This window comes from Pararge aegeria, chromosome 13 (genome assembly GCF_905163445.1).
Source record: "Pararge aegeria chromosome 13, ilParAegt1.1, whole genome shotgun sequence".
Taxonomy (NCBI): Eukaryota; Metazoa; Arthropoda; class Insecta; order Lepidoptera; family Nymphalidae; genus Pararge; species Pararge aegeria.
Window position 1 is genome coordinate 11,893,007 of NC_053192.1, and position 24,451 is coordinate 11,917,457.

Here is a 24,451-nt window from a genome sequence, read left to right on the forward strand (position 1 = left end):
AATTTCCAGGTCGGTTTAGCTGCTAAAACGCACTTACCTACCTAAGTAAGTTTTCATCGTTCTCGGTTGCTTTTCCGGGATAAAAGGTATCCTGTGCCAGTCTCCGGGATGATGCTACCTCTGCACCATATTCCTTTATGTAAAAGTCTAATTTAACATGCCCTCTCTTTCTATTTTTAATGTAGGTATACTTAGTAGACCAGCGGATGCCATTTCGTTAGATTAAGTAACTTACTCGGGGTAATATGGCGACTTGGGCGGCCTGCTAAGCTTTTGGAGTGAGCTCGACTGGTTGGAGTGACCCAGTGGGGATACGTACAACGGAAGGTTCCGGTCGACCAAGTACGGAGACAAGCCCAGGGACATAATTTACCCGTGGTATATTATATTCATTTCTACATGCAAAAATTAAGGATTTTCGTAAAAATTTTAATCTCTATTTCAAACTTTTAAGGATTTTCAAAAATTTTTTACACAATATATTTCTTATTTTTAACCAAAACCCAACATAATTTCATGGATGTACCCCCACGTACGTGGCGTGCATAGAGGTTATGCAGATGATATAAAATGAAGAAAATCTCCAGTACGAGTTATAAATACTAACGGACCCGCGCGACTTCGTCCGCGAATACGCCGACTTAAAAAATATTCGTAAGTTGTCGCCGACTGTTTTATAGAACTTTAAAGAAACAACAATTCCGACAATTCCGATATACTTACTACATACTTCCGTCGTTTGGCGTAACGTTTACCGTCAAGCATCGCACGCATCAGAAACTCTCAAAAAGGATAATTTTTTGTTGTTTTTTCCCGAGATACCAATATACCATATACCAATTACCAAATGAAACCCCCTGTATACTAAATTTCATGAAAATCGTTGGAGCCGATTCCGAGATTCCAATTATATATATATACAAGAATTGCTCGTTTAAAGATATAAGATTTATAAGATTTAGCCGTAGCCTTTTAAACTCTTACAATGCCGATCCTTAAGTCTCTTTTTAACGCGGACTGGTTTACTAGATTTTATATCATCTACATACCCTGTGCATATTCTCTATGCACGCCACTGCCCCAGTGTGCCCCAGTCCAAACATTTTTAGTTTACCTCTATGGTGCTGTGAGAATATTCTCTCAAAAGTCAAAATTTCTACATCAAGAAACGTGCATTATCCGGGACAAATAGTAGTGTGGAACACTCACTCTCCGGCCCGTCGCGTCGTGTCTATTCGTTACTCCGTTGGTGCGCATTTATTATATTAGTGAGGGCGTAAAAATAGAAAATTATTCACAATTGTTTTTTATAGCTTCAACGTATTTATGTAAATTGAATAAAGTATTACCTACCTATGTTATAAAAATAAAGTTTAAATATAATTTATTCTTAAGAAAAATAAAACTTTTAAGCATTTATCTTGTTTTGATAAAATACTTCCTTAATTTTGATTAATTTTCTATACCATTGACTAGCTCAATTAATGCATGATACGTTTTAATATGGGATAACTACTTCTGTGTTGTAGGTATGGACCTCTCATGGATATAATATAATAAGTCATGAATTATGTTGATAGGCTACGCCGCTTTCACCGGGTTTGTGGTAAAGATAGCCCAAGTAGGAAGAGGGACGCCCTAGATAACACACACACACTTTATTATTATACTGTTATGGAGTTCATACAATGGTTATAGAACTAAGATTAACTCTCGTCTCCACTCATTTAAAGAGAAGCATAGCTAAAGATCAAATGATTTCGTTGGATCTATAGCTGTTGACTTTTTCCGCGCTTTGGTTATTAGAGCATATAAGCAAAGTGTTTTCGGACTAATGGGTAGACGTACCTACTCTATGTGCGTGTCTGTCTGTCTGTCAAAGTATATTTCCCCAAACTAATAAGCGTCTTAAGTAGGTATGTCTTTGAAGTACCTCTTCCCCACAGTTACAATTTGTTTAACCGAACTAAAAAGTACCCTATGTTCGCCTCCATGATGCAAGATATCTCTATCCCGCGGGAATTGTTTTTTTTCCCAGAAAAAAGTGTGCTAAGTATATCTCCAAAGTACCTCTTCCCCGCAGTTACAATTTGTTTACCCGGACTAAAAAGTACCCTATATGCTACTCTATGATGCAAGATATCTCTATCCCACGGGAAATGTTGGTTTACCCAGACTAAGAAGCGTCCTAAGTATGTATCCAAAGTACCTTTTCCCCGCAGTTTCAATATGTTTAACCGGACTAAAAACCACTCTATGTGCGTCTCAATGATGCAAGATATCTATATCCCACGGGAAATGTTGGTTTTCCCAGACTAAAAAGACACCTATCAGTGTGTTATCCCCTATGTGCGTAAATCGTGCAATCTTCGCTGTCAAACGTCACTTTTGTATTTTTTTATATACAAAAGTGACGATTGACAGCACAGATCGCTAGAGTTACGCCTGTCGCAAGCCTATTGTGAGATACGTCACAGTGCCGAACGGTCTAATCTTTTTCGGTAGCTAGCCACGGCTGAAGCCACCCACCAGACAAAACTATGTATGTGCTACATTCAAGATCGGTGCAGCGGTGGACCCTAATAAAGGTAACAAACAAACATAGTATAGGATGGCAGTCATGGAGCTCATAGAATGGTTATGGAACGTAGATTAATTCTCGTCTTTGCTCATTTAAAGGAAGGCTTGCATCATCCGGCAGGTAAAATTATTTCGTATCACGACTCGCATTATGCTGAGTGCTGGAATTGTTTAAATAAGGTGTTGCTAAAATTGTAACATTTTGTATATTCATTTAAAATAGTTTCTAAGTAACTAAAGTAATAAAAATTATTTAAGGTTCGAGTTCGTCGGTTTATGATTAATATTTATAAATACTACTGGTCACCCACTGGTCGAAATTTGACCTTAATTTAAATTATAAGTTTGAACTTTATTAAGGTTCTATTGTCAAAGACTATACTTCTTTAGGAAAGATTTGTTTTTTTTTTTTGCAAATAAATTATAATCCAAAAAATTATTACAAAGAGTAAGTATATATACGTGTAGGTTTGGGTCAAATACGTGGTTACGATAACAACATATTAAATCAATGCATGGTAATATGTGTAATGATTTTTATGTACGTTTAATGCATAATTTAAAAAATATATCTTTATATGTTTAAATATATACTATATGTTGCAAACGACTTCGTAGCGCGCGTAGGAACAGTTTATTTGGGAGAAGTGTGGCATTCAATTTACATGTAGTTAACAGATATTTTTAAGTTGTGTAGTCTTGTTGCAGAAAATCTGGTTTAGTTTATTGTATCTCTATAAAGAACTGTTTTGTTCAAGAGTAGGTAGGCCTTAATTTTTTTAAACTTGCGTTACTTCTAAATTAAATGTCCAATTGGAATGAATTAATTTTTTTTTACTGTTATGGTGATAAATCGTCAAACACTTTCCTCCCCTCTCCAAAAAGAACTGAGCTTAATTTCGGGATAAAAAGTATCGTATATTACTTCTAATACCTTCAGGAATATATGTACAAAGTTTCATGAGGATCGGTTTAGAAGTTTCTGCGTAACAAACAAACTTACATTCACATTCATAATATTAGCAGGGATAGGGATAAGTATATAATATGTAACCAATGTATGTCAGTCAGCGGACTTTATCTCATAAACCGTAAGAGATAGAGAGTTTATATTTCCACAGAATATGTATAATATGATCAGTGGCGTGCACAAGGTTTGCGACCAGGGTATGCATAAAGCAGGTACATTGCGTAAAATGGAAAAATTCCCCTCTAATACGGGTTGTATAAAATAATTTGGGTATGCAGTGCTTTTGTGCATGTATGAAGTGCACGCCACTGTATATGATGTATGTTCTATTGTCGCTTTAACTGCAGATAGTCAAAATAAAAAATATTTTAAAATTACATTACACAAGAAACGTGTATTTTGGTCGATTATAATAATGTTAATTTATGACTCCAATGAACTTGGGGTCTATACCCAAGTTAAACTCTAGTTGAAAATGGTAATGCTGTCTTACGCGACTAAATCTCAACTGCAAGTTGTAATGAATGATGATGCAGTCTAAAAATATGTTAGCGGGCTAACCTGTTAGGCCGCTGTATCGTACCGAAACGCTTAAACGCTTGGCATCTCGTCTTTGTCGGTAGCGTGTTAACTAGCCACTAAAGCCTCCTACCAGACCAGATAAGATATAATTTAGAATGTATAAATTTCTATACTTAAAAGGTACCTACGTTAGAGTTTAAGACGCGTTTCCTTTTGTTTGGCACACATTGAACGAACGTACGAATTAAACTGCAAACGCAATATTGATCTGGCATTATGAAAATGACTAAATTGTATGAACCAAACTTTGAACAATAAAATTACCAGCCAATCATATAGCAACGCTTCATAAATAAACGCACAACATGAATATTAATTTTCTTCATATCAAGACGTTGAAATTTATAAATCTACTGGCTGTTTGCCCGGTACTTTATGTAGTCCGACCGCGTATGTTTTGATCTTTTTAAATCCCACGGGATCCTTTCGTTTTCCCGTAAGCTAAGGAATCCTATGTTCATCACCGGGATCATATCTCTATGCAAATTAATTTCCAGGTCGGTTTAGCTGCTAAAACGCACTTACCTACCTAAGTAAGTTTTCATCGTTCTCGGTTGCTTTTCCGGGATAAAAGGTATCCTGTGCCAGTCTCCGGGATGATGCTACCTCTGCACCATATTCCTTTATGTAAAAGTCTAATTTAACATGCCCTCTCTTTCTATTTTTAATGTAGGTATACTTAGTAGACCAGCGGATGCCATTTCGTTAGATTAAGTAACTTACTCGGGGTAATATGGCGACTTGGGCGGCCTGCTAAGCTTTTGGAGTGAGCTCGACTGGTTGGAGTGACCCAGTGGGGATACGTACAACGGAAGGTTCCGGTCGACCAAGTACGGAGACAAGCCCAGGGACATAATTTACCCGTGGTATATTATATTCATTTCTACATGCAAAAATTAAGGATTTTCGTAAAAATTTTAATCTCTATTTCAAACTTTTAAGGATTTTCAAAAATTTTTTACACAATATATTTCTTATTTTTAACCAAAACCCAACATAATTTCATGGATGTACCCCCACGTACGTGGCGTGCATAGAGGTTATGCAGATGATATAAAATGAAGAAAATCTCCAGTACGAGTTATAAATACTAACGGACCCGCGCGACTTCGTCCGCGAATACGCCGACTTAAAAAATATTCGTAAGTTGTCGCCGACTGTTTTATAGAACTTTAAAGAAACAACAATTCCGACAATTCCGATATACTTACTACATACTTCCGTCGTTTGGCGTAACGTTTACCGTCAAGCATCGCACGCATCAGAAACTCTCAAAAAGGATAATTTTTTGTTGTTTTTTCCCGAGATACCAATATACCATATACCAATTACCAAATGAAACCCCCTGTATACTAAATTTCATGAAAATCGTTGGAGCCGATTCCGAGATTCCAATTATATATATATACAAGAATTGCTCGTTTAAAGATATAAGATTTATAAGATTTAGCCGTAGCCTTTTAAACTCTTACAATGCCGATCCTTAAGTCTCTTTTTAACGCGGACTGGTTTACTAGATTTTATATCATCTACATACCCTGTGCATATTCTCTATGCACGCCACTGCCCCAGTGTGCCCCAGTCCAAACATTTTTAGTTTACCTCTATGGTGCTGTGAGAATATTCTCTCAAAAGTCAAAATTTCTACATCAAGAAACGTGCATTATCCGGGACAAATAGTAGTGTGGAACACTCACTCTCCGGCCCGTCGCGTCGTGTCTATTCGTTACTCCGTTGGTGCGCATTTATTATATTAGTGAGGGCGTAAAAATAGAAAATTATTCACAATTGTTTTTTATAGCTTCAACGTATTTATGTAAATTGAATAAAGTATTACCTACCTATGTTATAAAAATAAAGTTTAAATATAATTTATTCTTAAGAAAAATAAAACTTTTAAGCATTTATCTTGTTTTGATAAAATACTTCCTTAATTTTGATTAATTTTCTATACCATTGACTAGCTCAATTAATGCATGATACGTTTTAATATGGGATAACTACTTCTGTGTTGTAGGTATGGACCTCTCATGGATATAATATAATAAGTCATGAATTATGTTGATAGGCTACGCCGCTTTCACCGGGTTTGTGGTAAAGATAGCCCAAGTAGGAAGAGGGACGCCCTAGATAACACACACACACTTTATTATTATACTGTTATGGAGTTCATACAATGGTTATAGAACTAAGATTAACTCTCGTCTCCACTCATTTAAAGAGAAGCATAGCTAAAGATCAAATGATTTCGTTGGATCTATAGCTGTTGACTTTTTCCGCGCTTTGGTTATTAGAGCATATAAGCAAAGTGTTTTCGGACTAATGGGTAGACGTACCTACTCTATGTGCGTGTCTGTCTGTCTGTCAAAGTATATTTCCCCAAACTAATAAGCGTCTTAAGTAGGTATGTCTTTGAAGTACCTCTTCCCCACAGTTACAATTTGTTTAACCGAACTAAAAAGTACCCTATGTTCGCCTCCATGATGCAAGATATCTCTATCCCGCGGGAATTGTTTTTTTTCCCAGAAAAAAGTGTGCTAAGTATATCTCCAAAGTACCTCTTCCCCGCAGTTACAATTTGTTTACCCGGACTAAAAAGTACCCTATATGCTACTCTATGATGCAAGATATCTCTATCCCACGGGAAATGTTGGTTTACCCAGACTAAGAAGCGTCCTAAGTATGTATCCAAAGTACCTTTTCCCCGCAGTTTCAATATGTTTAACCGGACTAAAAACCACTCTATGTGCGTCTCAATGATGCAAGATATCTATATCCCACGGGAAATGTTGGTTTTCCCAGACTAAAAAGACACCTATCAGTGTGTTATCCCCTATGTGCGTAAATCGTGCAATCTTCGCTGTCAAACGTCACTTTTGTATTTTTTTATATACAAAAGTGACGATTGACAGCACAGATCGCTAGAGTTACGCCTGTCGCAAGCCTATTGTGAGATACGTCACAGTGCCGAACGGTCTAATCCGCGTAGCGCGCGTAGGAACAGTTTATTTGGGAGAAGTGTGGCATTCAATTTACATGTAGTTAACAGATATTTTTAAGTTGTGTAGTCTTGTTGCAGAAAATCTGGTTTAGTTTATTGTATCTCTATAAAGAACTGTTTTGTTCAAGAGTAGGTAGGCCTTAATTTTTTTAAACTTGCGTTACTTCTAAATTAAATGTCCAATTGGAATGAATTAATTTTTTTTTTACTGTTATATAATTACCCTTGTTGATAAAAATATTTAATTGAAGAAGAAATGGTTAAAATCAGTCAAGTACTTTCGGTGCCTATTATACCTACTATTACAAACAAAATAAAATCTCTTTATAATATATCATACCGCTCCGTCCGTACATAAGAATATCATACCGCTCCGTCCTTACAATGTTCGTAAAAAGGGGTTCAAAGTTTTTGCTTCACGTATTAATCTATAGATGCACAATTCGTCGTCATTTTATTAGGTGTATTTAGCCTTTCCTCAGCTCTATATTTATACCATGGCGATAAGTACCTGCCAAGGAATACTGCAACGCATATTTTCAGTACGGATCCAAGCTTAGGTATATATACTACGGACAGGCCGCAACATGGTTTGACGCAGTGTTTGTATACTTCTTGGGTAAGTTATAGATAAATAACAAAGATAATACAAACACTATGTCCTTTAAAATTAATATTATGTCTTGACTAAGAAGGTACATCTTTTATTATTCTAGGTACTTGTAACTCAGAAATAATTTTTAACGGAGTTCATAATAATAATAATAAATGATCATTAATCAATTACGTTACAATTATCTTTATTCTATGGAAACGTTTAGTCAATTATAAGTATGGAGGTTTTTCCGACCACGCTTCTTCTATCGAAGCCTATCAACAGCCTATCCTAAAGTTTACGTAGTTTACGTTCACGGCCACTAAATTGATCAATTAAACTTATAAACTATCGCCACTATTATAAACGCAAAAGTTTTTTTGTTGGTTTGTCTTTCCATTACGCAGCAGGGGTTTGAAAATAGTATAGTTAAATAGGTTCGTATTGGGGTGTAACTCTCCCGCTCAAAAAGGGTTTTTCTAAAATCTACCCTAAAGCGGGGTTCAAAAGTCCTAAGTTTTTTGGAATTGGTCGTCCTGTAATTTAAAAATAAATGCCTCAAATCATTTTTAATCTTAATATAAGTTTTTAATATTTATGTCTGTCTATTTGAAAAACTCGAACTTTTCGATATGGAAAAACTTCTTTTGCAATGCAAATTTAACCCGAGAAGCTGCAAAGTAATTAAAAGTAGACAGAGTTACGGGTAGCTGTTAGTTAGTTAATGAAAGGCGTGCATAAAATGTGTCGAAATGTTAATTTACCATGTATTTATAAAAATAATAATAACATAGATGTCTATTGCGATAAAAGAGTTTTGCAAAAGTTTGCGATTGAAGTTCATTGATGTACGTTAGGGCTTTTGTTGGTATTCAAACCATATTCCAAAAATGTATATATATATTGTACAAAAGCAAACTACTGCCCGCGTCTGCGCTCACTTTAAGTTGATTTGCATATACATTTCTTACTCTCAGTGTCGCGCGTATTAGCTCATGACATGGGTTCGAAACTAATCGGACGTAATTTAAATTTAATTTTCACGCTACTTTAAATTCTGAAATTTCAAACTCCTTGTTACCACCATTGAGGAATGAATTTAATAAAATCCTTTCTTATGGACACCTACGTTATAATAGTTATATACTTTAAGTATGTAAATTTAAGCCTAATCCGTCAATGGTTTAAGCTGTGCGGTGAAAGATCAGTCTGCCAGTCATGATTTTAAATATAAAATCTACTAAAATACCAAGACACCTCACCCAATCATCATTATCATCAAGCAAAGCAACAATTTAGTGCTTCAAATCACCACACTCAGCATCTATAGCCCATAACAGGCCACGGCTTGAGTAAAGTCTCTCCCAGCGACCCAACAACGGAGGGTTTGCCCGTAATCACCACGCTCGGATTGGTGACAGTAGTAGACAGACAGTGGTAGAAGTAGCACAGAAGACCCTGCTGCCCGTTCTCCGTTATATCGCCTTAATCGCCTCCTAGGACAGCCGAGGGAACAAGAGGGATGGTGACAACTGTAATCTGATCTGCCGTCACCACACGGCTTGATAGAAACCCCAGTAGGTAGTAGGTACCTAAGAATTTTAGCTAGACAAGGTCGCTAACCATTAACATCCATAATAACTCACGAATCCCTTGACTTGAATGAGTTAGGTAGGCAAACTCTTATTAGAAAATTAGCTTTTAATTTTTCGCAAGATATCTCTAAAGCAAATTACTATTTTAAAAGTAAGTCCCTGAGATGTTAAATCTCCTTTGAACTTGAGATGATCTTTGTATTTCAGCAAGATTTTCCAGGAGGCCTATTAAGGGAAATTTAAACCGATCAACCCGACTACGAATCTTAATTTATACCAAATAGGTATGACAATCGGTTGTAACTTGCATTTAGTTATTAATGCATTATCAGCGAGGCATGCATGTGCGAGCATCCATCACGATAAGGCGACATTGCAGCATCTTCCTAAAGCCCGGGGAGTTGCGGGGTGCGTATATAAATGCATACGAGGCTGGGGCGCGACAACAGTTCATTTGACGCTCTCTGTCAGTCAACGTCTCCGTACCATTGTTACCCAGCTTGTGTTTTGTGTGTGATCTTTGTCTTTAAGATAATCCACTCGTCTTACGGTAAGTTCTTATGTTTACGGCACTCAGTAAATATTTTTGAAGTGTAAATTCCTTAGGCGCGTTGAGCACTATTTTGGTGATCATAAATCATGGGACTCGCGTCATCGTTATCAAACACTTTCCATAAGCTAATACTGTGTATATAAGTCTACCTTTTTGGTGAAAAAGAAGCGTGAAACTTGCGTCATCGTCAGCGCTTCCCATGAGCTATGAGTATACGGTGTAAAGTGTATACATATAATTACACATAGATTTAGTTTTCACTTCCAAGACAGCCCCGACCAGCCAGACAGACTTTTTTGAAGTGTAGTCAGGTAGTACAGGTGAGATAAACCTGACTCTCAGTGGAGATACCTAAAGGCCTAGGGCAAGTTATGTGACATAATGGGATACCTATATGAGGGATTTTTATAACTAAATACTTATAAATAAAAGCCCCTTCAGCACAGACTAGGAGGCTCTGTGTTCTACCTTGTCTACCTCACTGGCTCCGTGGTGAGCGCTGTGTCTTAAAATTGGGAGTTCCTAGGTTCAATCTCGGTAGGGTCAATTTGGGAATTTAAAAGTTATGGTTTTGATGCATGGCTACAGATGTGCTAGCCACATCCGTAACCATGCCATCCTGCCGAAAAGGATGTGCTACCGAGTAATTTAGTATTCCGGTACAATATGCAGAAATCGATTCGTGTTATGGGTTTAATATAACTGTAAGACCCTAACAGGTTACCCCGCTAGCATCTTAGACTGCATCATGACTTACCAGGTGAGATCGCATTAAAGGGCTAGCAAGGGCTGGTAGTGGGAAAAAACACTTATGTTCCTTGAGCTCCTCGACCTCGTGAGCCTTTCTGCATGGGCCATTATTACACAACAGATTGCCATCTAGAATCATCCCTTGGTCACATAAGCGACGATAGGTATTCGTTTACCTAAATACTTAACAAAATCTAGCGTTTTTGCATACGTTTTTATCAGTAGGTTAGGTATTCTTGTAAACTTGGAGGTTTACGTTTTAACAGCGATTTCATTAGATAATTGTAATTAAAACAAATTAAATTATGCTGACCTTGTACCTACTTACTTAGTTTAGATTCCCACATACAAAGTCGCGTGTGAAAATGTTATTATAATTATCATATGTATTAACTGCATTTAAGCTTTGAAAAGTTCTTTAATTATATTATACATAGTTTTAATTTATATTACAGTACCCAGGTTTGCAACTTATGGGTAAAAACATGTACTTTTAAATCACTGACTACTGATAAAAATAATGTAAATCCCGAAGGAAACCTTTAATCTCTTGGGATAAAAAGTACGAACGTATTAAGAATACAAGCTTTTTCTTGGAAGAATATTGTAAAGATCGTTGCCGTGGTAGATCCGTGTAGTGGCCGTAGGTAACAAATATAAAAACAAAACTTTTTTTTTATACTAGAATGGCTTGCGCTTGACAACTATCACGCCTGACATGAGTTTGACATACACTATTGCATTTATAATATCATTAGATCGGGTAACTTATAAAGAAACACGCTCTGACAATTATAAGCTAGAGCTCTATACATAGTAGAGTCAGCTATCCAAGTTTTATAATCATCATAATTTATCTGTCACCAGTGGCGTGCATATGGGGTATGCATACAGTATGCACTAAGCGAGCAGATGATACAAAATGAAATAAGTATCTAGATAAAAACCTTAGGGCTTTATAAGAGTTATTAAAAAAAGCCTACCTTGGTTTCTTACCTAGGTTTCTTTAGCTTGTACTGGAGATTTTTTGATTTAATATCATTTGCATTTCCTGTGCATACCCTCTATGCACGCCACTGTCTGTCGCCCATATTCCATGTGACATAGACATAAAGAACCATGTTCTTAACTCATCTAGCAATAACTTGGAATGAAATTACTTCTAAGAAAAATATGAATTCACCACTGGGAGTCAGTACTTCGCAAAGGGTCAGTTAAATCAAGTTTTAACTAAACAATATTTTGTTAAGATACTCAGTATATATAGATATGCATCGCAATTGGTCCGTGAGTAAATATAATACTTATAGTGTTTTTCCATAAAGCTACAGTAGTTTATTACAATAATAGCGGTACTTTAAGGAAACATTGCAATCTTATTCGGGATCAAAAATAGAGCTGAATCAGTAACGCAATGAAATTAAAAAAAAAAAACAGAAATAATATCAAAACGCGCTGCGGTCGCATATCTCCTTCCCATAAGGACTTTTAAGTCAACCTCAGCACGGCATGGGCAGGAGACAATTATCTCCCCGGGGAAAGGATAAAAAAATATTTTCTCCCGCAGCTTTTTTAACTCTTAGATCACTGGCGCACGAGTGAACATAATATCCAAATAATATATGAGCAATATAAGTTCACCCCAGTTTATACTGCGGTGAACTTCTCCTATTCCATGTTTCCGTGGTTTAGCAGGTGGACACGTAAATTATATCCATTGCCAGGGGATATAATCGGGGGATACAATTTTTGTCTCCTGTTTGTGCCACTGGAGTCAATACCACCTACGCAGCAACGTGCAACATTAAGATACTAAACTAAGTATCTAAGTAGTTCAATGCTAAGTTCACAAGTTATTTAAATTAAGTAATTTTTTTTTAAATAAAATATAATCTAAGATGCTACAAAAAGGGACCACTAATCGCTGTTTCGCATGCGTGGGATAAAAAAATATTTGCAACGATACATTAATCACACTGAAATCCGTAATTAGGTATGTTGTAGGTATTTGTTGCCGTATTGAGATAGTTATCAATTGCTCAAATCACTAAGCCAATTGTTAGTAAGCGACGTTCAGCAAAAAGGTGAGAATGTGGGTCATTATTACAAGATTAGTCAGATTTGTGTCGCACACTCGTCACCCATGCCATTGAAATGTGCGATAAAAACTTTGACACTGAAATAATTTCTTGCATTGTCTGACTTTCAATTAGAATATGTTAATTTGTTGTTTCATATTTTACGGGAGCTTTATTCATACTAAAACATTATTACAAATTTAGACTCAAATATATTATACTTACATTTAAATAACACTAGCGGACCTGCGCGACTTCGTCCGCGAATGAGTCGACTTAAAAAAATAGTTGTATGTCCAATATAAATCCGAGATTCCAATATAAACGAATCCTAGCTTGATCAATTTATCGCCCCCTGTATACTAAATTTCATGAAAATCGTTGGAGTCGATTACGAGATTCCATTTATATATATTTATATATACAAGGATTGCTCGTTTAAAGATATAAGATAGAATGGTAGAAGTATAAATTAAAATTCTATTCCCTTTCAAATGCCTATTCAAAATAATAAATTATCTGATCGTTAACTTTTTTTAAAACAATTTAACCTACAACTTTTTTGGAATTATTTTATTTTTGTAATTCAATTTGCAATATAACATCTTTGCTCTGTCAATTTACAACTATGACAAAACTTTACTTTACGTTACAGTTTATTGTTAAAACTTCGAACCTAAAAGCTTTTGGGTGAAATTTTTAATTATAGGAATGTTCATGTGGGCGTACAGTAGGCGAAAATTGAGCTTCTCTTTAGGATTAAATAAAAGTTTAAAAAAAATTTAGATAAGTATTGATTTTTATTCTATTATTAAAAAAAAAAAAAAGTCTGTTTATTTTTTTTTATTTCTTGCGCGTAATTAACAACTCTTATATGAAGCGTTTTTTCTATGTTATACATCTTTGTATATTTCATCACAAAAGGAAAGATTTGACTTTGAACTTGGCAACAAATATTCGAAGCCATCAGAAATCCACATGAAATTAGAATAAATCAAGTAAAGTAAACCGGTATTTTCTGTCAAATAATAAGTTACATTGTCTCAACATGTCTTCAACTGTTACTTAAGTTATACGGTAAATTTTCCCGCAGGAATCGATCACGCAAGGCCATACAAAACTTAATTAACCATTCGCATACCAGATTTTTTATGCAAAATTTTACGAGTACTAAAACTAATTTTACGTTTGGTATTGTGTATTTTAATTGCCCGCTATTATTTTATACTGTTTTATTGATATTTTAAGTTGATTATGGGTTAATTAAATTTGACCTTCGATCTCTAGAGATGTTACGAATAGCACGTAATACCTAAGTATTACGTGCTATTCGTAAATTCAAAACGAGCAGTTGCACAAAAACCAACTTCCCTATCCCTATTTCATATCTTCGAAAAAACTTAGCTCAGAGAAAAACAGTATAATGAATTTGAAAAAATCAGAGAAACGCGACCATCTTAAAATAAAACGACACTCCTACATAATGTATAATTATGTTGATGGTACCTTAACTTTTCCTAACTACGCTCGATCTTTCAGTGCAAAGTTAGGGTACATCAGTCATATTAAGGCACACGAGCGAAACCCTTTTAACAATGTAACAAGTCTGCAGTGACCGTAGCCGAAACGACTAGGGATTATTGTTTAAATATAAAGTTGCATGCACCCTCGAATGGCCTTTTAAATGTTAGTGTTTGGAGACTGAGGAATTGCAGAAAACTTCCAAATTAGGGATTTTCGGTACAAAGAGTAGTATATATATAACCTTCTTTTTTATTACTCCCCAGTGAAAATCCTTTCGATCGAATAATCTCATAAGAGGCCCTAAATATTTATTTGTATTAAGTTGTATGCATAGGTGAAGTGCTTTGTTGGGCTTATGGTTAGGTTATCTAGCTTAAATACTGACAACGAGGTTTTGGGTTCGAATCACAGGTTGGGTAAAACGTTGTTAGGTATTGGGGTTTTATGTGCTCTACAACCCTCTCTCCTGGCCTGTTCCCAGCCGTGGGACGTTATTGGGATGAGGAAATGTGATGTACCTACAGGTGAGTTGGGTAGCGTGACAAATGACAATAGCGTGAAAACAAAAAATACTTAAGTATATAAAAAAATATAATGGACCCAAATGTTTTTAACAGTCTATGTATGACCATATTATGTTATAGAATATCCATTTGTGACGCAATCTAGCAAAAGCAAGGCCTGCCTCTAGAGAACCATCGATAAAATGTCCCTTGATAAGAATCATAAGATAATTTATATTTTTAGCCTAGAGTGTTTTTAGCTATGTTTGATGAAAATCGGTTCAATATGGACGCCACCGCGAAATAGCGGATCACCTATTTTTCACGACTCCCTTAATATGGATATGAAATTAAAGAGATTGACTAGTAGAATACTATACACTATATTGAAAGGGAATTATTTTGTGTCAGTATACATGTATGATTACTGTTATAATTAAAATATGTTGATGGAATATTCATATTCCGATGAACGATTATTTAGACGATTCGCATAAATCATGCAGTTATTTGCACCGCTTTAATTTATGAAATAGATGGATACAAAATCAATATGAGTCATCACTATAACAACCTTATTAAATTACATAAGGGCATTTAAGAGCCAGTTAAGCAAAACTGTATGAATAAGTGCATTCCACGATATTTGCAATTTCAATTTACTTAACAACGGTGACATAGTTATGAAATCTTAGTTTTGTCCCATTCTATATAATTATAGCAGAATCATAGAAGTACGTAACTGGCTTTTGTGTTCATTGGCTATGGCCAATAGGTATGGCCAAATTGTGTGTATTCCTAATAAGGTGTCATTATGATGACACCTTATTAGGAACAATTATTAGGACAATTGTTAAGTAGAGACATGTTCACCAATTAATCTATTTTACTATTTTACAATCATTTCAATAAGACCCTAATAGTAAATACTTTTTTTATAGAAAACTTTTTTATAAAGTCTAATGATAATTAAAAAAAACTTGTTCAATTTGGACTCTACAACCTCCACAGTAATTGGTTTAGGTATAAGTTTTATTTTATTAATCAAATACTTGTATTGAAACTAAACAATTTTTTGTTTGGTTTTCTGCTTAAAATGAAGAATAGCTAACTTACATAAAAAAAAATGAGCTGATTTTTCTATAATGCTAAAGTCCTTGACCGAGGAATAGGTGACGTTTCAAGAGGTATACAAAATATATTTTAAAATGTATAGGTATAAAATTTCGGTACCGGTTACCATCGCGGCCTGAGTGCTTTGCCAACTTAGTCACGGTTGTCGTATCACCGTGGCTTAGTTGGCAATTGGATATTTCCTGCAAGTTATAAAGACATGGGAATAATATTGTAAATTATACTTCAATCAGATGTCGTCAATAACGTGGTTGGCGTGCGCGCTTGTATTGATGTGCGTGCAAGTGTCGCCTGCGCCTGCGCCTGCACCCGCGCCACAAGAAGAAAATTACCCGCCAATGCCAGTGAGTATCGATTACGCTCCATCATCATTCTCATCCATCCATTCCACCACTGTACCTAAGTCTTTCTTAAGAATTTTCTCACTCTACGGTCTAACGCTTGGGTCCAGTGTCGCTTGGCCATCACAATCTATCACCTATAATCCATGTAGGTTATACGAACGAAGTTTATAACTAGATAGTTAAACTTAAACAGTTTCGTAACTGTTAACTCATATTTTCAGATTATTAAGCTAAAACGCACTTTGTTTAATTGGATGTAGCTAAACGAAAATTGCCCCATCCACATTGAGACTTTTTGGGACATTAGGGCCTAACAAATGATATCAGAATAGTTAAACGACTTTTCTTGCATTTTCAATTAAAAAAGTAGTTGTTTAAAGTAACATGCAAAAATTTTTACTCATAGAGTTCGTTGATACAAGAACAAAATCTTATTTCCGGATAAAAGTTTAAAAATTGTAAAAAAAAAAACAAAACTCGGTACTCCTGTATATTGGCGTAATCTTTTTTATAGGATATCAGCACGCTTAAGTTAGGACATCGCAGAAGGCTAAATAGCTCTATCCGAGAGGTAACATATTTCCAGCAGTAAAACATAAGTAGGCTGAGGATGATCACAATAGATTATCCAATTAAACACACACATAACAATGTATAGAAACTGTCTCCTATATGTATAAATACGTGAAGCAAAAACTATGTACCCCTTTCACGAAAATTGCGCAAACGGTCTTCCGTATGAAATTTCCCACACTTATGGTTTATATGCAGAAGGAGTGCATATTTTAAAACATACATAAAATCAGTACAAAACACTTTACGCACACTACCATGGATTTGACACAACACGCATATATACTTTTTTATTTGTTTGAAAAAAAAAACAGGCGTAACGACAGTGCAATCTTGGCGCAATCTGTGATAAAAGAAGTAGGTATAAATTCTTTGAAAATAGAACCTTAATAATGTTCAAACTAATAATTTAAATTAATTATGGTCGAATATCAACCAGGCGACTACATTTCATAATTCAAATATCAAATTCAAATTCAGATGGCGTCATTTTTTTTCATAGTTAGGTACATGTATACTAAAGAAATAATTGTAAAAAATCCTTGACGATGCCTATTTTGCTAATTTATTTTTACGGTCAAATTCCAAAAGACTGTACAGCACGGTTCATTAGTAGAAATATGTTCACCATGGGAATTAAAGGTCTAGAGCAGTTTTCAAAAGAACAAACAAAAGTCGTACCCATTCATAGCGCACTAATCTTGCACCTTTTGCTATCGGAAGCATCTCAGGCATTATGCTAACCATGTGAACGTGCGCGTGAACTGCCTAATTAGACGCAATTGCGTCTAACCGCCTTTGTGCTCGCTCTTTGACCATTATCTTACGCTTTAACGCAATTATTACTTACATTAAATAATAATTAATATAATTATGTACTTCGAAACGACTATAAATATAACATTCTCGCATACAATACACATACCAAAATTAATTGCTGTTTTTATCCATATTATACTCTGAATTTCGCGCGTAGTAGGACTGAATAGTAAAAAGCCTTATGTTATCTGAACCCAAGGATATTCTGCAAGCTTGGTATGAATCAGATTCACATTCAAATTGAGGAGTTTGATTGAAATATGAACGAAGTTTCTTCACAGAACCATTATGTATTTATACAGTCAATTTTGCCAACGCGTACTTGAACTGTCTTTTAACTTTTAGTGCCCTCTAGTATAGGTAGTAAATTGTTTATTGTCTAAACTATTATTATTTAAATTAAAAAAATATATTATATACTACAAGAAGATACTACGTATAAAACCTTGGCCTCAATTTCATATACTTAACATAAATATTCATGAATGATGTTCATATAGTTACTATTTAGTATTTGTCTCTATTGTTATTGGTTTTCATAATCTATTCCTGTAACATTTCCCTTGATTGTTTTATATATTTGATATAAAATAAAATAATATTGGGACGAAAGAAATTAACGTTTTAGTGAACGTAACTTAACTTATCTTCCAGTACGAATACAAATACGACGTAGAAGATCCAGAAAAATTGCTTTACTTCGGAGCAAATGAATCGGGCGATGCACAGGGTAAGGTTGTTGGCGGTTACAAGGTGCTGCATCCTGATGGACGACTTATGACTGTCGAGTACACAGTACAAGGCGACAGTGGTTTTGTACCAATAATTAAGTTCGAACAGAACGCAAATCCCTTCGGTAAACGGAAGTAGGCTAATGATTATGTTTGTAGCGAATGAAAAGTCACGTAGCGAGCAATTTGTGTAAATATTCATGTATTTTAATAGCCTTGTTTCTGAGATTATGCAACTTTTAAAATGATTGCTATCGTCACATTCATATCCACTTCTGGCGTTTTAAGTATTCTTGATTAATCATGTTACTCCTCTTTTACAGCGTTGATAATATCTTAATTCTATGATAGTGTGATAGATCTATTGTGTTCTTTGATCAATTGTATAACATTCTAAGAGGAATTTCGAATTCATTTCCTTGAAAATGTTCTGCTGTACCTTAGTCAGTTAAATTAGCAGCACCCTAATAAATAAATAAAAATAAAATAAATCAGATTACTTGACTGTATTCATATGGAAATACAGCCACGTGTTCTTTGCAAACATTCAATATATGATTTTTCTTCAAAATTATCTGTTTTTTTGAATACTGTAGTCCACTGATCTTTAGTATTAATAAAAGAGGTTAATGCATCTCAATATGTACAAGCATAAGAGCCATCTATGTAAATGTCATAAAATTAGTACCTAGCATTACTTTCTTTAAAGTAAAATATGCTATACAGTGATCTTTTATTTTAATTGTATGTTTTATATTAATTATTTACTCAGAATGAAGTGCTACTTTAAATATTTATTGATAAAAATAGGCTAATATGAATATTTATAAACGAATCATTTGGCAAACTGTATACTATTGCTACTACTTGTCTAGATAGAATTCGAAATATTAAAGTAACTCCAGGAGTATTTCAGTAAGATACCGAGCTCGCAAGCTGTATAGTTTCGGGTTTGCACGTAAAATATAAAATAATACTGATAAAACAAGATAACATAAATAAAGAGTTAAAATATAAATAAAACAATATAGTTTTCAGTAAAAACATATAGTTTACATCCGGTTTTATCCTTTTTTATCTAAACAAGATTAAACATCTTCAAATTCAACGATTTTTGTAACCTTAATTAGTTTTAACGACAATTTCGGCAAATATAATCAAAATAGTTACCAATTCTGTGATTTGACTTAAATCTTAAATCATTAATTACGTTTAGGTTTAAATTACATACAATAAGTTGATATAAGATAAGGATGCAAGTATATATAATAAAGAAACATTATAGTGTTGATTCGATGTTACATAAAACTCAGAATTACAAACCGCCCTCAAAGCAGTGCTATTCTTTTATACAATGAACATTCTGAAAAGGGAAGCAATACTAATAATTTAAGTTTTTAGACATATGTACAACTACATACGCAGCAATGTAACCTCTTATTTTTATACGTTTTGATATTCGTACTTTATACTGATTTATTAGATACGTAAGAAATAAAATATTTTTGTACGAAATGCACTGTTTTATTTCAAAAGAAAACTAGATCTAAAAATACAATATAGAATATGTGAATTCTCGGATTAAATAAATACCTACAGAATCTTTATTAAACGTGTGTTCTAACCTCTAAAGTTTTAATGTATAATTATGTAGCCTTTATGACAAGGATTTATAAGCGAATAAGAAAAAAGAACTCAATACTAAACTACACAATGTCAAAATCTTATAAATTTAACTTTAATTTAAAATTTGTACCTACGACTCTTGATTTAGATTTTTAAAATAATATTAATAGCACGTTGATTAAATTTTTATATAAACGTCCGAAAACAAAACCAAGATGATTTTAGAAGCTCGTTAATTTGCTCTTAACGACTTCCGAGGTTGCATCTTATGATTAGTGTTTTTTTTTTCAAATCGTAATACACGTCATCGTAACAATAATAATTTGCCTTGTTTTATTTTTTACTAAAACTATTCAAATGTTTAAAACACCGAATAGTATCGTAACAATAATAATTTACCTTGTTTTATTTTTTACTAATACTATTCAAATGTTTAGAAAAAATCATTTAAAAACACCGAGTAGTATTTTGGTTTTTCATAACATACTTAATAACAGGTACCTAAATAATTACTTAAGTACATGTTTATTTTGTTAGTTAAGAGGTTTGTCCAGCAAGCTGAGGTATTAGAAAAACTTATTAAGTTGAAATTAAAACGCGCTGTTTTTTTTATTTTTGAAATTTTATAAACATAAACCTCAAAAATCTGCGGGAGATATAAGACTGTCACAGACCGAAAACGTTTTTTTAAAAATTATTAGGTATCAATAGGTATTTTATATCAATTTATGTAAATTAGTATGTATTTGTAATTTATTATTGTTGCACTATCCCGTTTTCCTTTACTTGATTCTTCAATCACGGGATGTCTTAAGACCGCCTTTGCTACTTTTTTAATTTTTGTTATTTCTTGTTATTTCGCATCTTTTGTTTTCTCTATAATTTGTGCAATAAAAACTTCATCTATCTTTTATCTTAAGATGTTTGCAGGTTGTTCATAATTGAATAAAATACTGTGGTATTTACCCCACAAATGTTATATTCATGTAGACCTTATCACAGTCACTTTTGAAGCATTAATACATTTAACATGTTACCACTAATGTTAACGACACTAATGAATGGTGATAACTGCATTCGTTAATTTAAAACAAAAGCTAGGAGTGTTCCAATGGCGCCCTGGTCTAAGAAGAGCTCACAACAAACTTAGACAGGTTTCTTTTTTGTTATCACCATCTCACAGTCGAGTTTAGCTATGAAGCAATTCATACCCAAGCATTTTGACAAACATGTAAACCTTAATATTATAATAGGAAGAAGACGTCCATGGGTTGACGTGATGATGAAGAGTGGTGACAGATTAAGTGAGCTGAAGTTATCAATGAACTAGTCTTACCTTATCCTGTACCCTGGTCATAATGACTGCGGTAGCCTCGGTGTCAAATTGCGGCCTACCAGCTCGACCCACCATTTGGAGAACCGTACTGATACTGTACTCCTGGATACAGATATTATCTTTATTATTAGCTGCCATAGTGCCTTGTTAGTCTGTGGTTAACAGGTTTGCAGTGGCGTGCATAGAGGGTATGCACAGGGCATGCAGATTATATAAAATGAAGAAAATCTCCAGTACGAGTTATAAATACTTAAGGGTAGGTTTTTTATAACTCTTACAATGCCTATCCTTAAGCTTTTTTATAACTCGTACGGGAGATTTTCTTCATTTTATATAATTTGCATACCCTCTATGCACGCCACTGTGATGTTTGGCTGTTGAAAGTTAGTAAAGCATTTTGTGACAGCTCGTAAAGTAGTGCCACGATGCTTATTTCTTTCTGAGTTAGAGGTTAAAGCCCCGCCCGGTACACAAGAAATACTAGGAATCCATGAAATGAATACGTTCTTGCTAAAATACAACGATTATAATCTTTGTAGCATAAAAATATTTATTACTGTTTTAGGACATTTTTTATCTTATATCTTTAAACGAGCAATTCTTATATATATATAATTGGAATCTCTGAATCGGCTCCAACGATTTTCATGAAATTTAGTATACAGGTGGTTTCGGGGGCGAGAAATCGATCTACTTAGTATTTTTAGAAAATGTAATTTTATTCGTGTTTTCCGGTAATAACCGATTTGGTGCAGACGAAGTTGCACGGGTCAGCTAGTAGTAATAAATGAAGGACCAAGAGATTGCATCCATCGTCTTTAAACAGAGCAACACTTCAAAGGGCATGCAAGGAGCACGTCTTGCAACATGCCGTGTCCGTGTCCGTATCGTGTCCGTGTCCGTGTCCGTGTCGTGTCCGTGTCCTGTGGTCATCAATTTCAGGCGGCAGCAACGCCCTTCAGACCGGAACACAGCATTGCAACAATGCTGCTTAGCGGCAGAAATAAGCAGGGCCACAGTACTTCCGGACGAGCTCTGTCACAAAAAGCTCTACTCCTACTAGCAAGGACATACTGTCAAGATTTTGAAAACTAATAAACCCTAATATTGCAAAACTGTTTATTTTTTTCATTACTTTGTTCCTGACCAGCGCAACCGCGGCAATCTTGATGAAATATTGCACAGAGATAATTTGCATCAGCGACAGTTATGACTTATAAGATATCTCTTAGCCCGAGAAAATAAATGATTACATTGGGATTTAATGATAAAGATAAAACACGCACGAAGTAACAATATAAGCAAAACAAACCTGATAGGCTCCGTTCACATATTGCTGCGTGTTCTTTATTATGACGAGATGCGCGGGTAAGTTGACACCCATAGCTGTAAAACATGTGGGCTTATCAACCCATTACCGATCCACTACAGGTCACAAGTCTCCTCTTATAATGAGAAGGGTTCAGGCCGTAGACCAGAATGGCCATGTGCGGATTAGTGGACTTTAGACGCCCTGGAGAACATCATGGGGAACTCTCAGGCTTTCGGGTTTCCTCACGAAATGTTCCTTAACCGTTTAAGCAAGTGGTATTTAATTAGGCAGTCTCCTTTCTTCATTTCAAAAGGGATAGAGATGAACGTTTTTTTTGAATATATATGGGAGATTATGAAAAATAAGCATAATTTGCTATACTTCGCAAAAAGCAGAAGCATCCGTATGGTTTAATTTTTAATTTCTTCAAATATACTCCACACAAAACCGATCTCCAGCAATGTACCCTCTACGCACGATTCGCTCCGAAACCGGAGCATCCTCAGAAGATGTTAGCTTTACAATGAATAATTGTTAAGGCAGTAATCTCAATTTTCATAACATATCATGGAATTCCGCAAAGTAACGCCTGCTTCTATCCAATAATTGTGGGAGATCGCTGATCGTTGTTACTTGACAGACAAAGAAAAAATTATAGAAGTACGCTATAAGCGTGTATAACCCGCGTCAAAATTAAAAGTTTTTTATAACATGGTCAATATCGCAAGGTTGATAATACGACAGCTGCCGTCTTTTATAAGTCTATTCTTTATTCCGCAAAAGTGTAGCAACTAGACGAAAATCATTTCATCAACGGTCAAGCAAACCCGGCCGGGTGATTACGTATCGTATACGTATCGATATATGTTATCACCCTGCCGGTCTCCTTACTGCGGGTATGGTATTCAAAATTTTAATGACGTATTTCCGCACAGGAGGAATTTGCTCAAAAAAAAAGATTATTGCAGCAGGAGACAAAGAGAGCTATATCTACTATTAATTAAAACAGTACAGTTTAGGGTATTTAAGGAATGTACGTTTTGCGATGGGCTTCAATAATGCAAGAATTTACCCTGTTAGCCGTTGTTAAGGTAAATGTAGGCAGTGTCATGTCTAGGAAAGAAGTGTCACAAGGATTTGATGTTCCAGAAGGAAGTAACGTAACGGCAGAAACAGAAGGGTTTGATATTGCAGAAGGCATTAACGTAACGGTAATGAAGGGCTCACTGGCGGAGTTAAGCCTTGGAATTGTAGAGCGCATATTGTATTCCTACGATGTGCTTCGACGCTTGGTATAGGGAACTCTTGGTCGTAGAAGACGGTCTATACCACAGGCTCCTTGATTAGTTTGAGATCTAGTACTGAAGCTTTCAGGCCTTCTACCGTGTGCCACTAGGCACATAATTCTATGCACTAAGTAACATACCGTCGTTAAAACACCTAATACCGTCGGATATTAGTCACTAGGAGTCCTACATAACCGTGTGCCTAACCTTAGCTCAGTTGAAACCATGAGGATAACCCCGCATAAAAAATAAAATAAATGGCGAGTAGAACGTGACCTAGTCGTGCTTTAAGACTCACTCCTAAAAAACAACTCTCCTCTTACAAAAACCACGCAATTCTTTTGCTTGTTAAGAATGTATTTTTAGACCGACATCGTATGTCGTGGATCTCGTATTGTAATATAATAAAAAATGAACATGCTATTTTCTTTTAAATAATCATCGTTTTTGCACGGTGAAAGGTTTTACGTGTGCAGATTTACGAAATACGGAAGCTTACGTCTTCTGGGAATTAAATCAAAAGCAACGGTTGCTGACTCTAAAAGTATTTTAATCGCGT

General features: G+C 34.9%; 2 protein-coding genes across 2 annotated transcripts in view; one reads left to right on the forward strand and one right to left on the reverse strand.

Moving 5' to 3' along the window:
• The window catches only part of LOC120628804 (probable ATP-dependent DNA helicase HFM1), a 51,713-nt gene that overhangs the window by 18,674 nt on the left and 8,588 nt on the right, over positions 1–24,451 (reverse strand). Inside the window, exons 8-9 of the mRNA XM_039897425.1 lie at positions 22,607–22,680; positions 21,295–21,396 (exon numbers count right to left, since the gene is read on the reverse strand). Of these exons, the coding sequence (XP_039753359.1) occupies positions 21,295–21,396; positions 22,607–22,680 (176 nt within the window). The remainder of the gene's footprint in view (positions 1–21,294; positions 21,397–22,606; positions 22,681–24,451) is intronic.
• Positions 9,783–19,847, forward strand: LOC120628956 (cuticle protein 10.9-like). Its single transcript, XM_039897651.1, has 3 exons — positions 9,783–9,873; positions 16,099–16,209; positions 18,256–19,847. Exons 2-3 carry the CDS (start codon positions 16,099–16,101, stop codon positions 18,469–18,471), a joined length of 327 nt encoding a protein of 108 aa, XP_039753585.1. The 5' UTR covers positions 9,783–9,873; the 3' UTR covers positions 18,472–19,847.

Coding starts and splice junctions, on each gene's coding strand:
- LOC120628956 (XM_039897651.1), top strand. CDS start 16,099: ATGTCGTCAATAACGTGGTTGGCGTGCGCGCTTGTATTGATGTGCGTG. Junction 16,210..18,255: donor AAAATTACCCGCCAATGCCA/GTGAGTATCGAT, acceptor CTTATCTTCCAG/TACGAATACAAATACGACGT.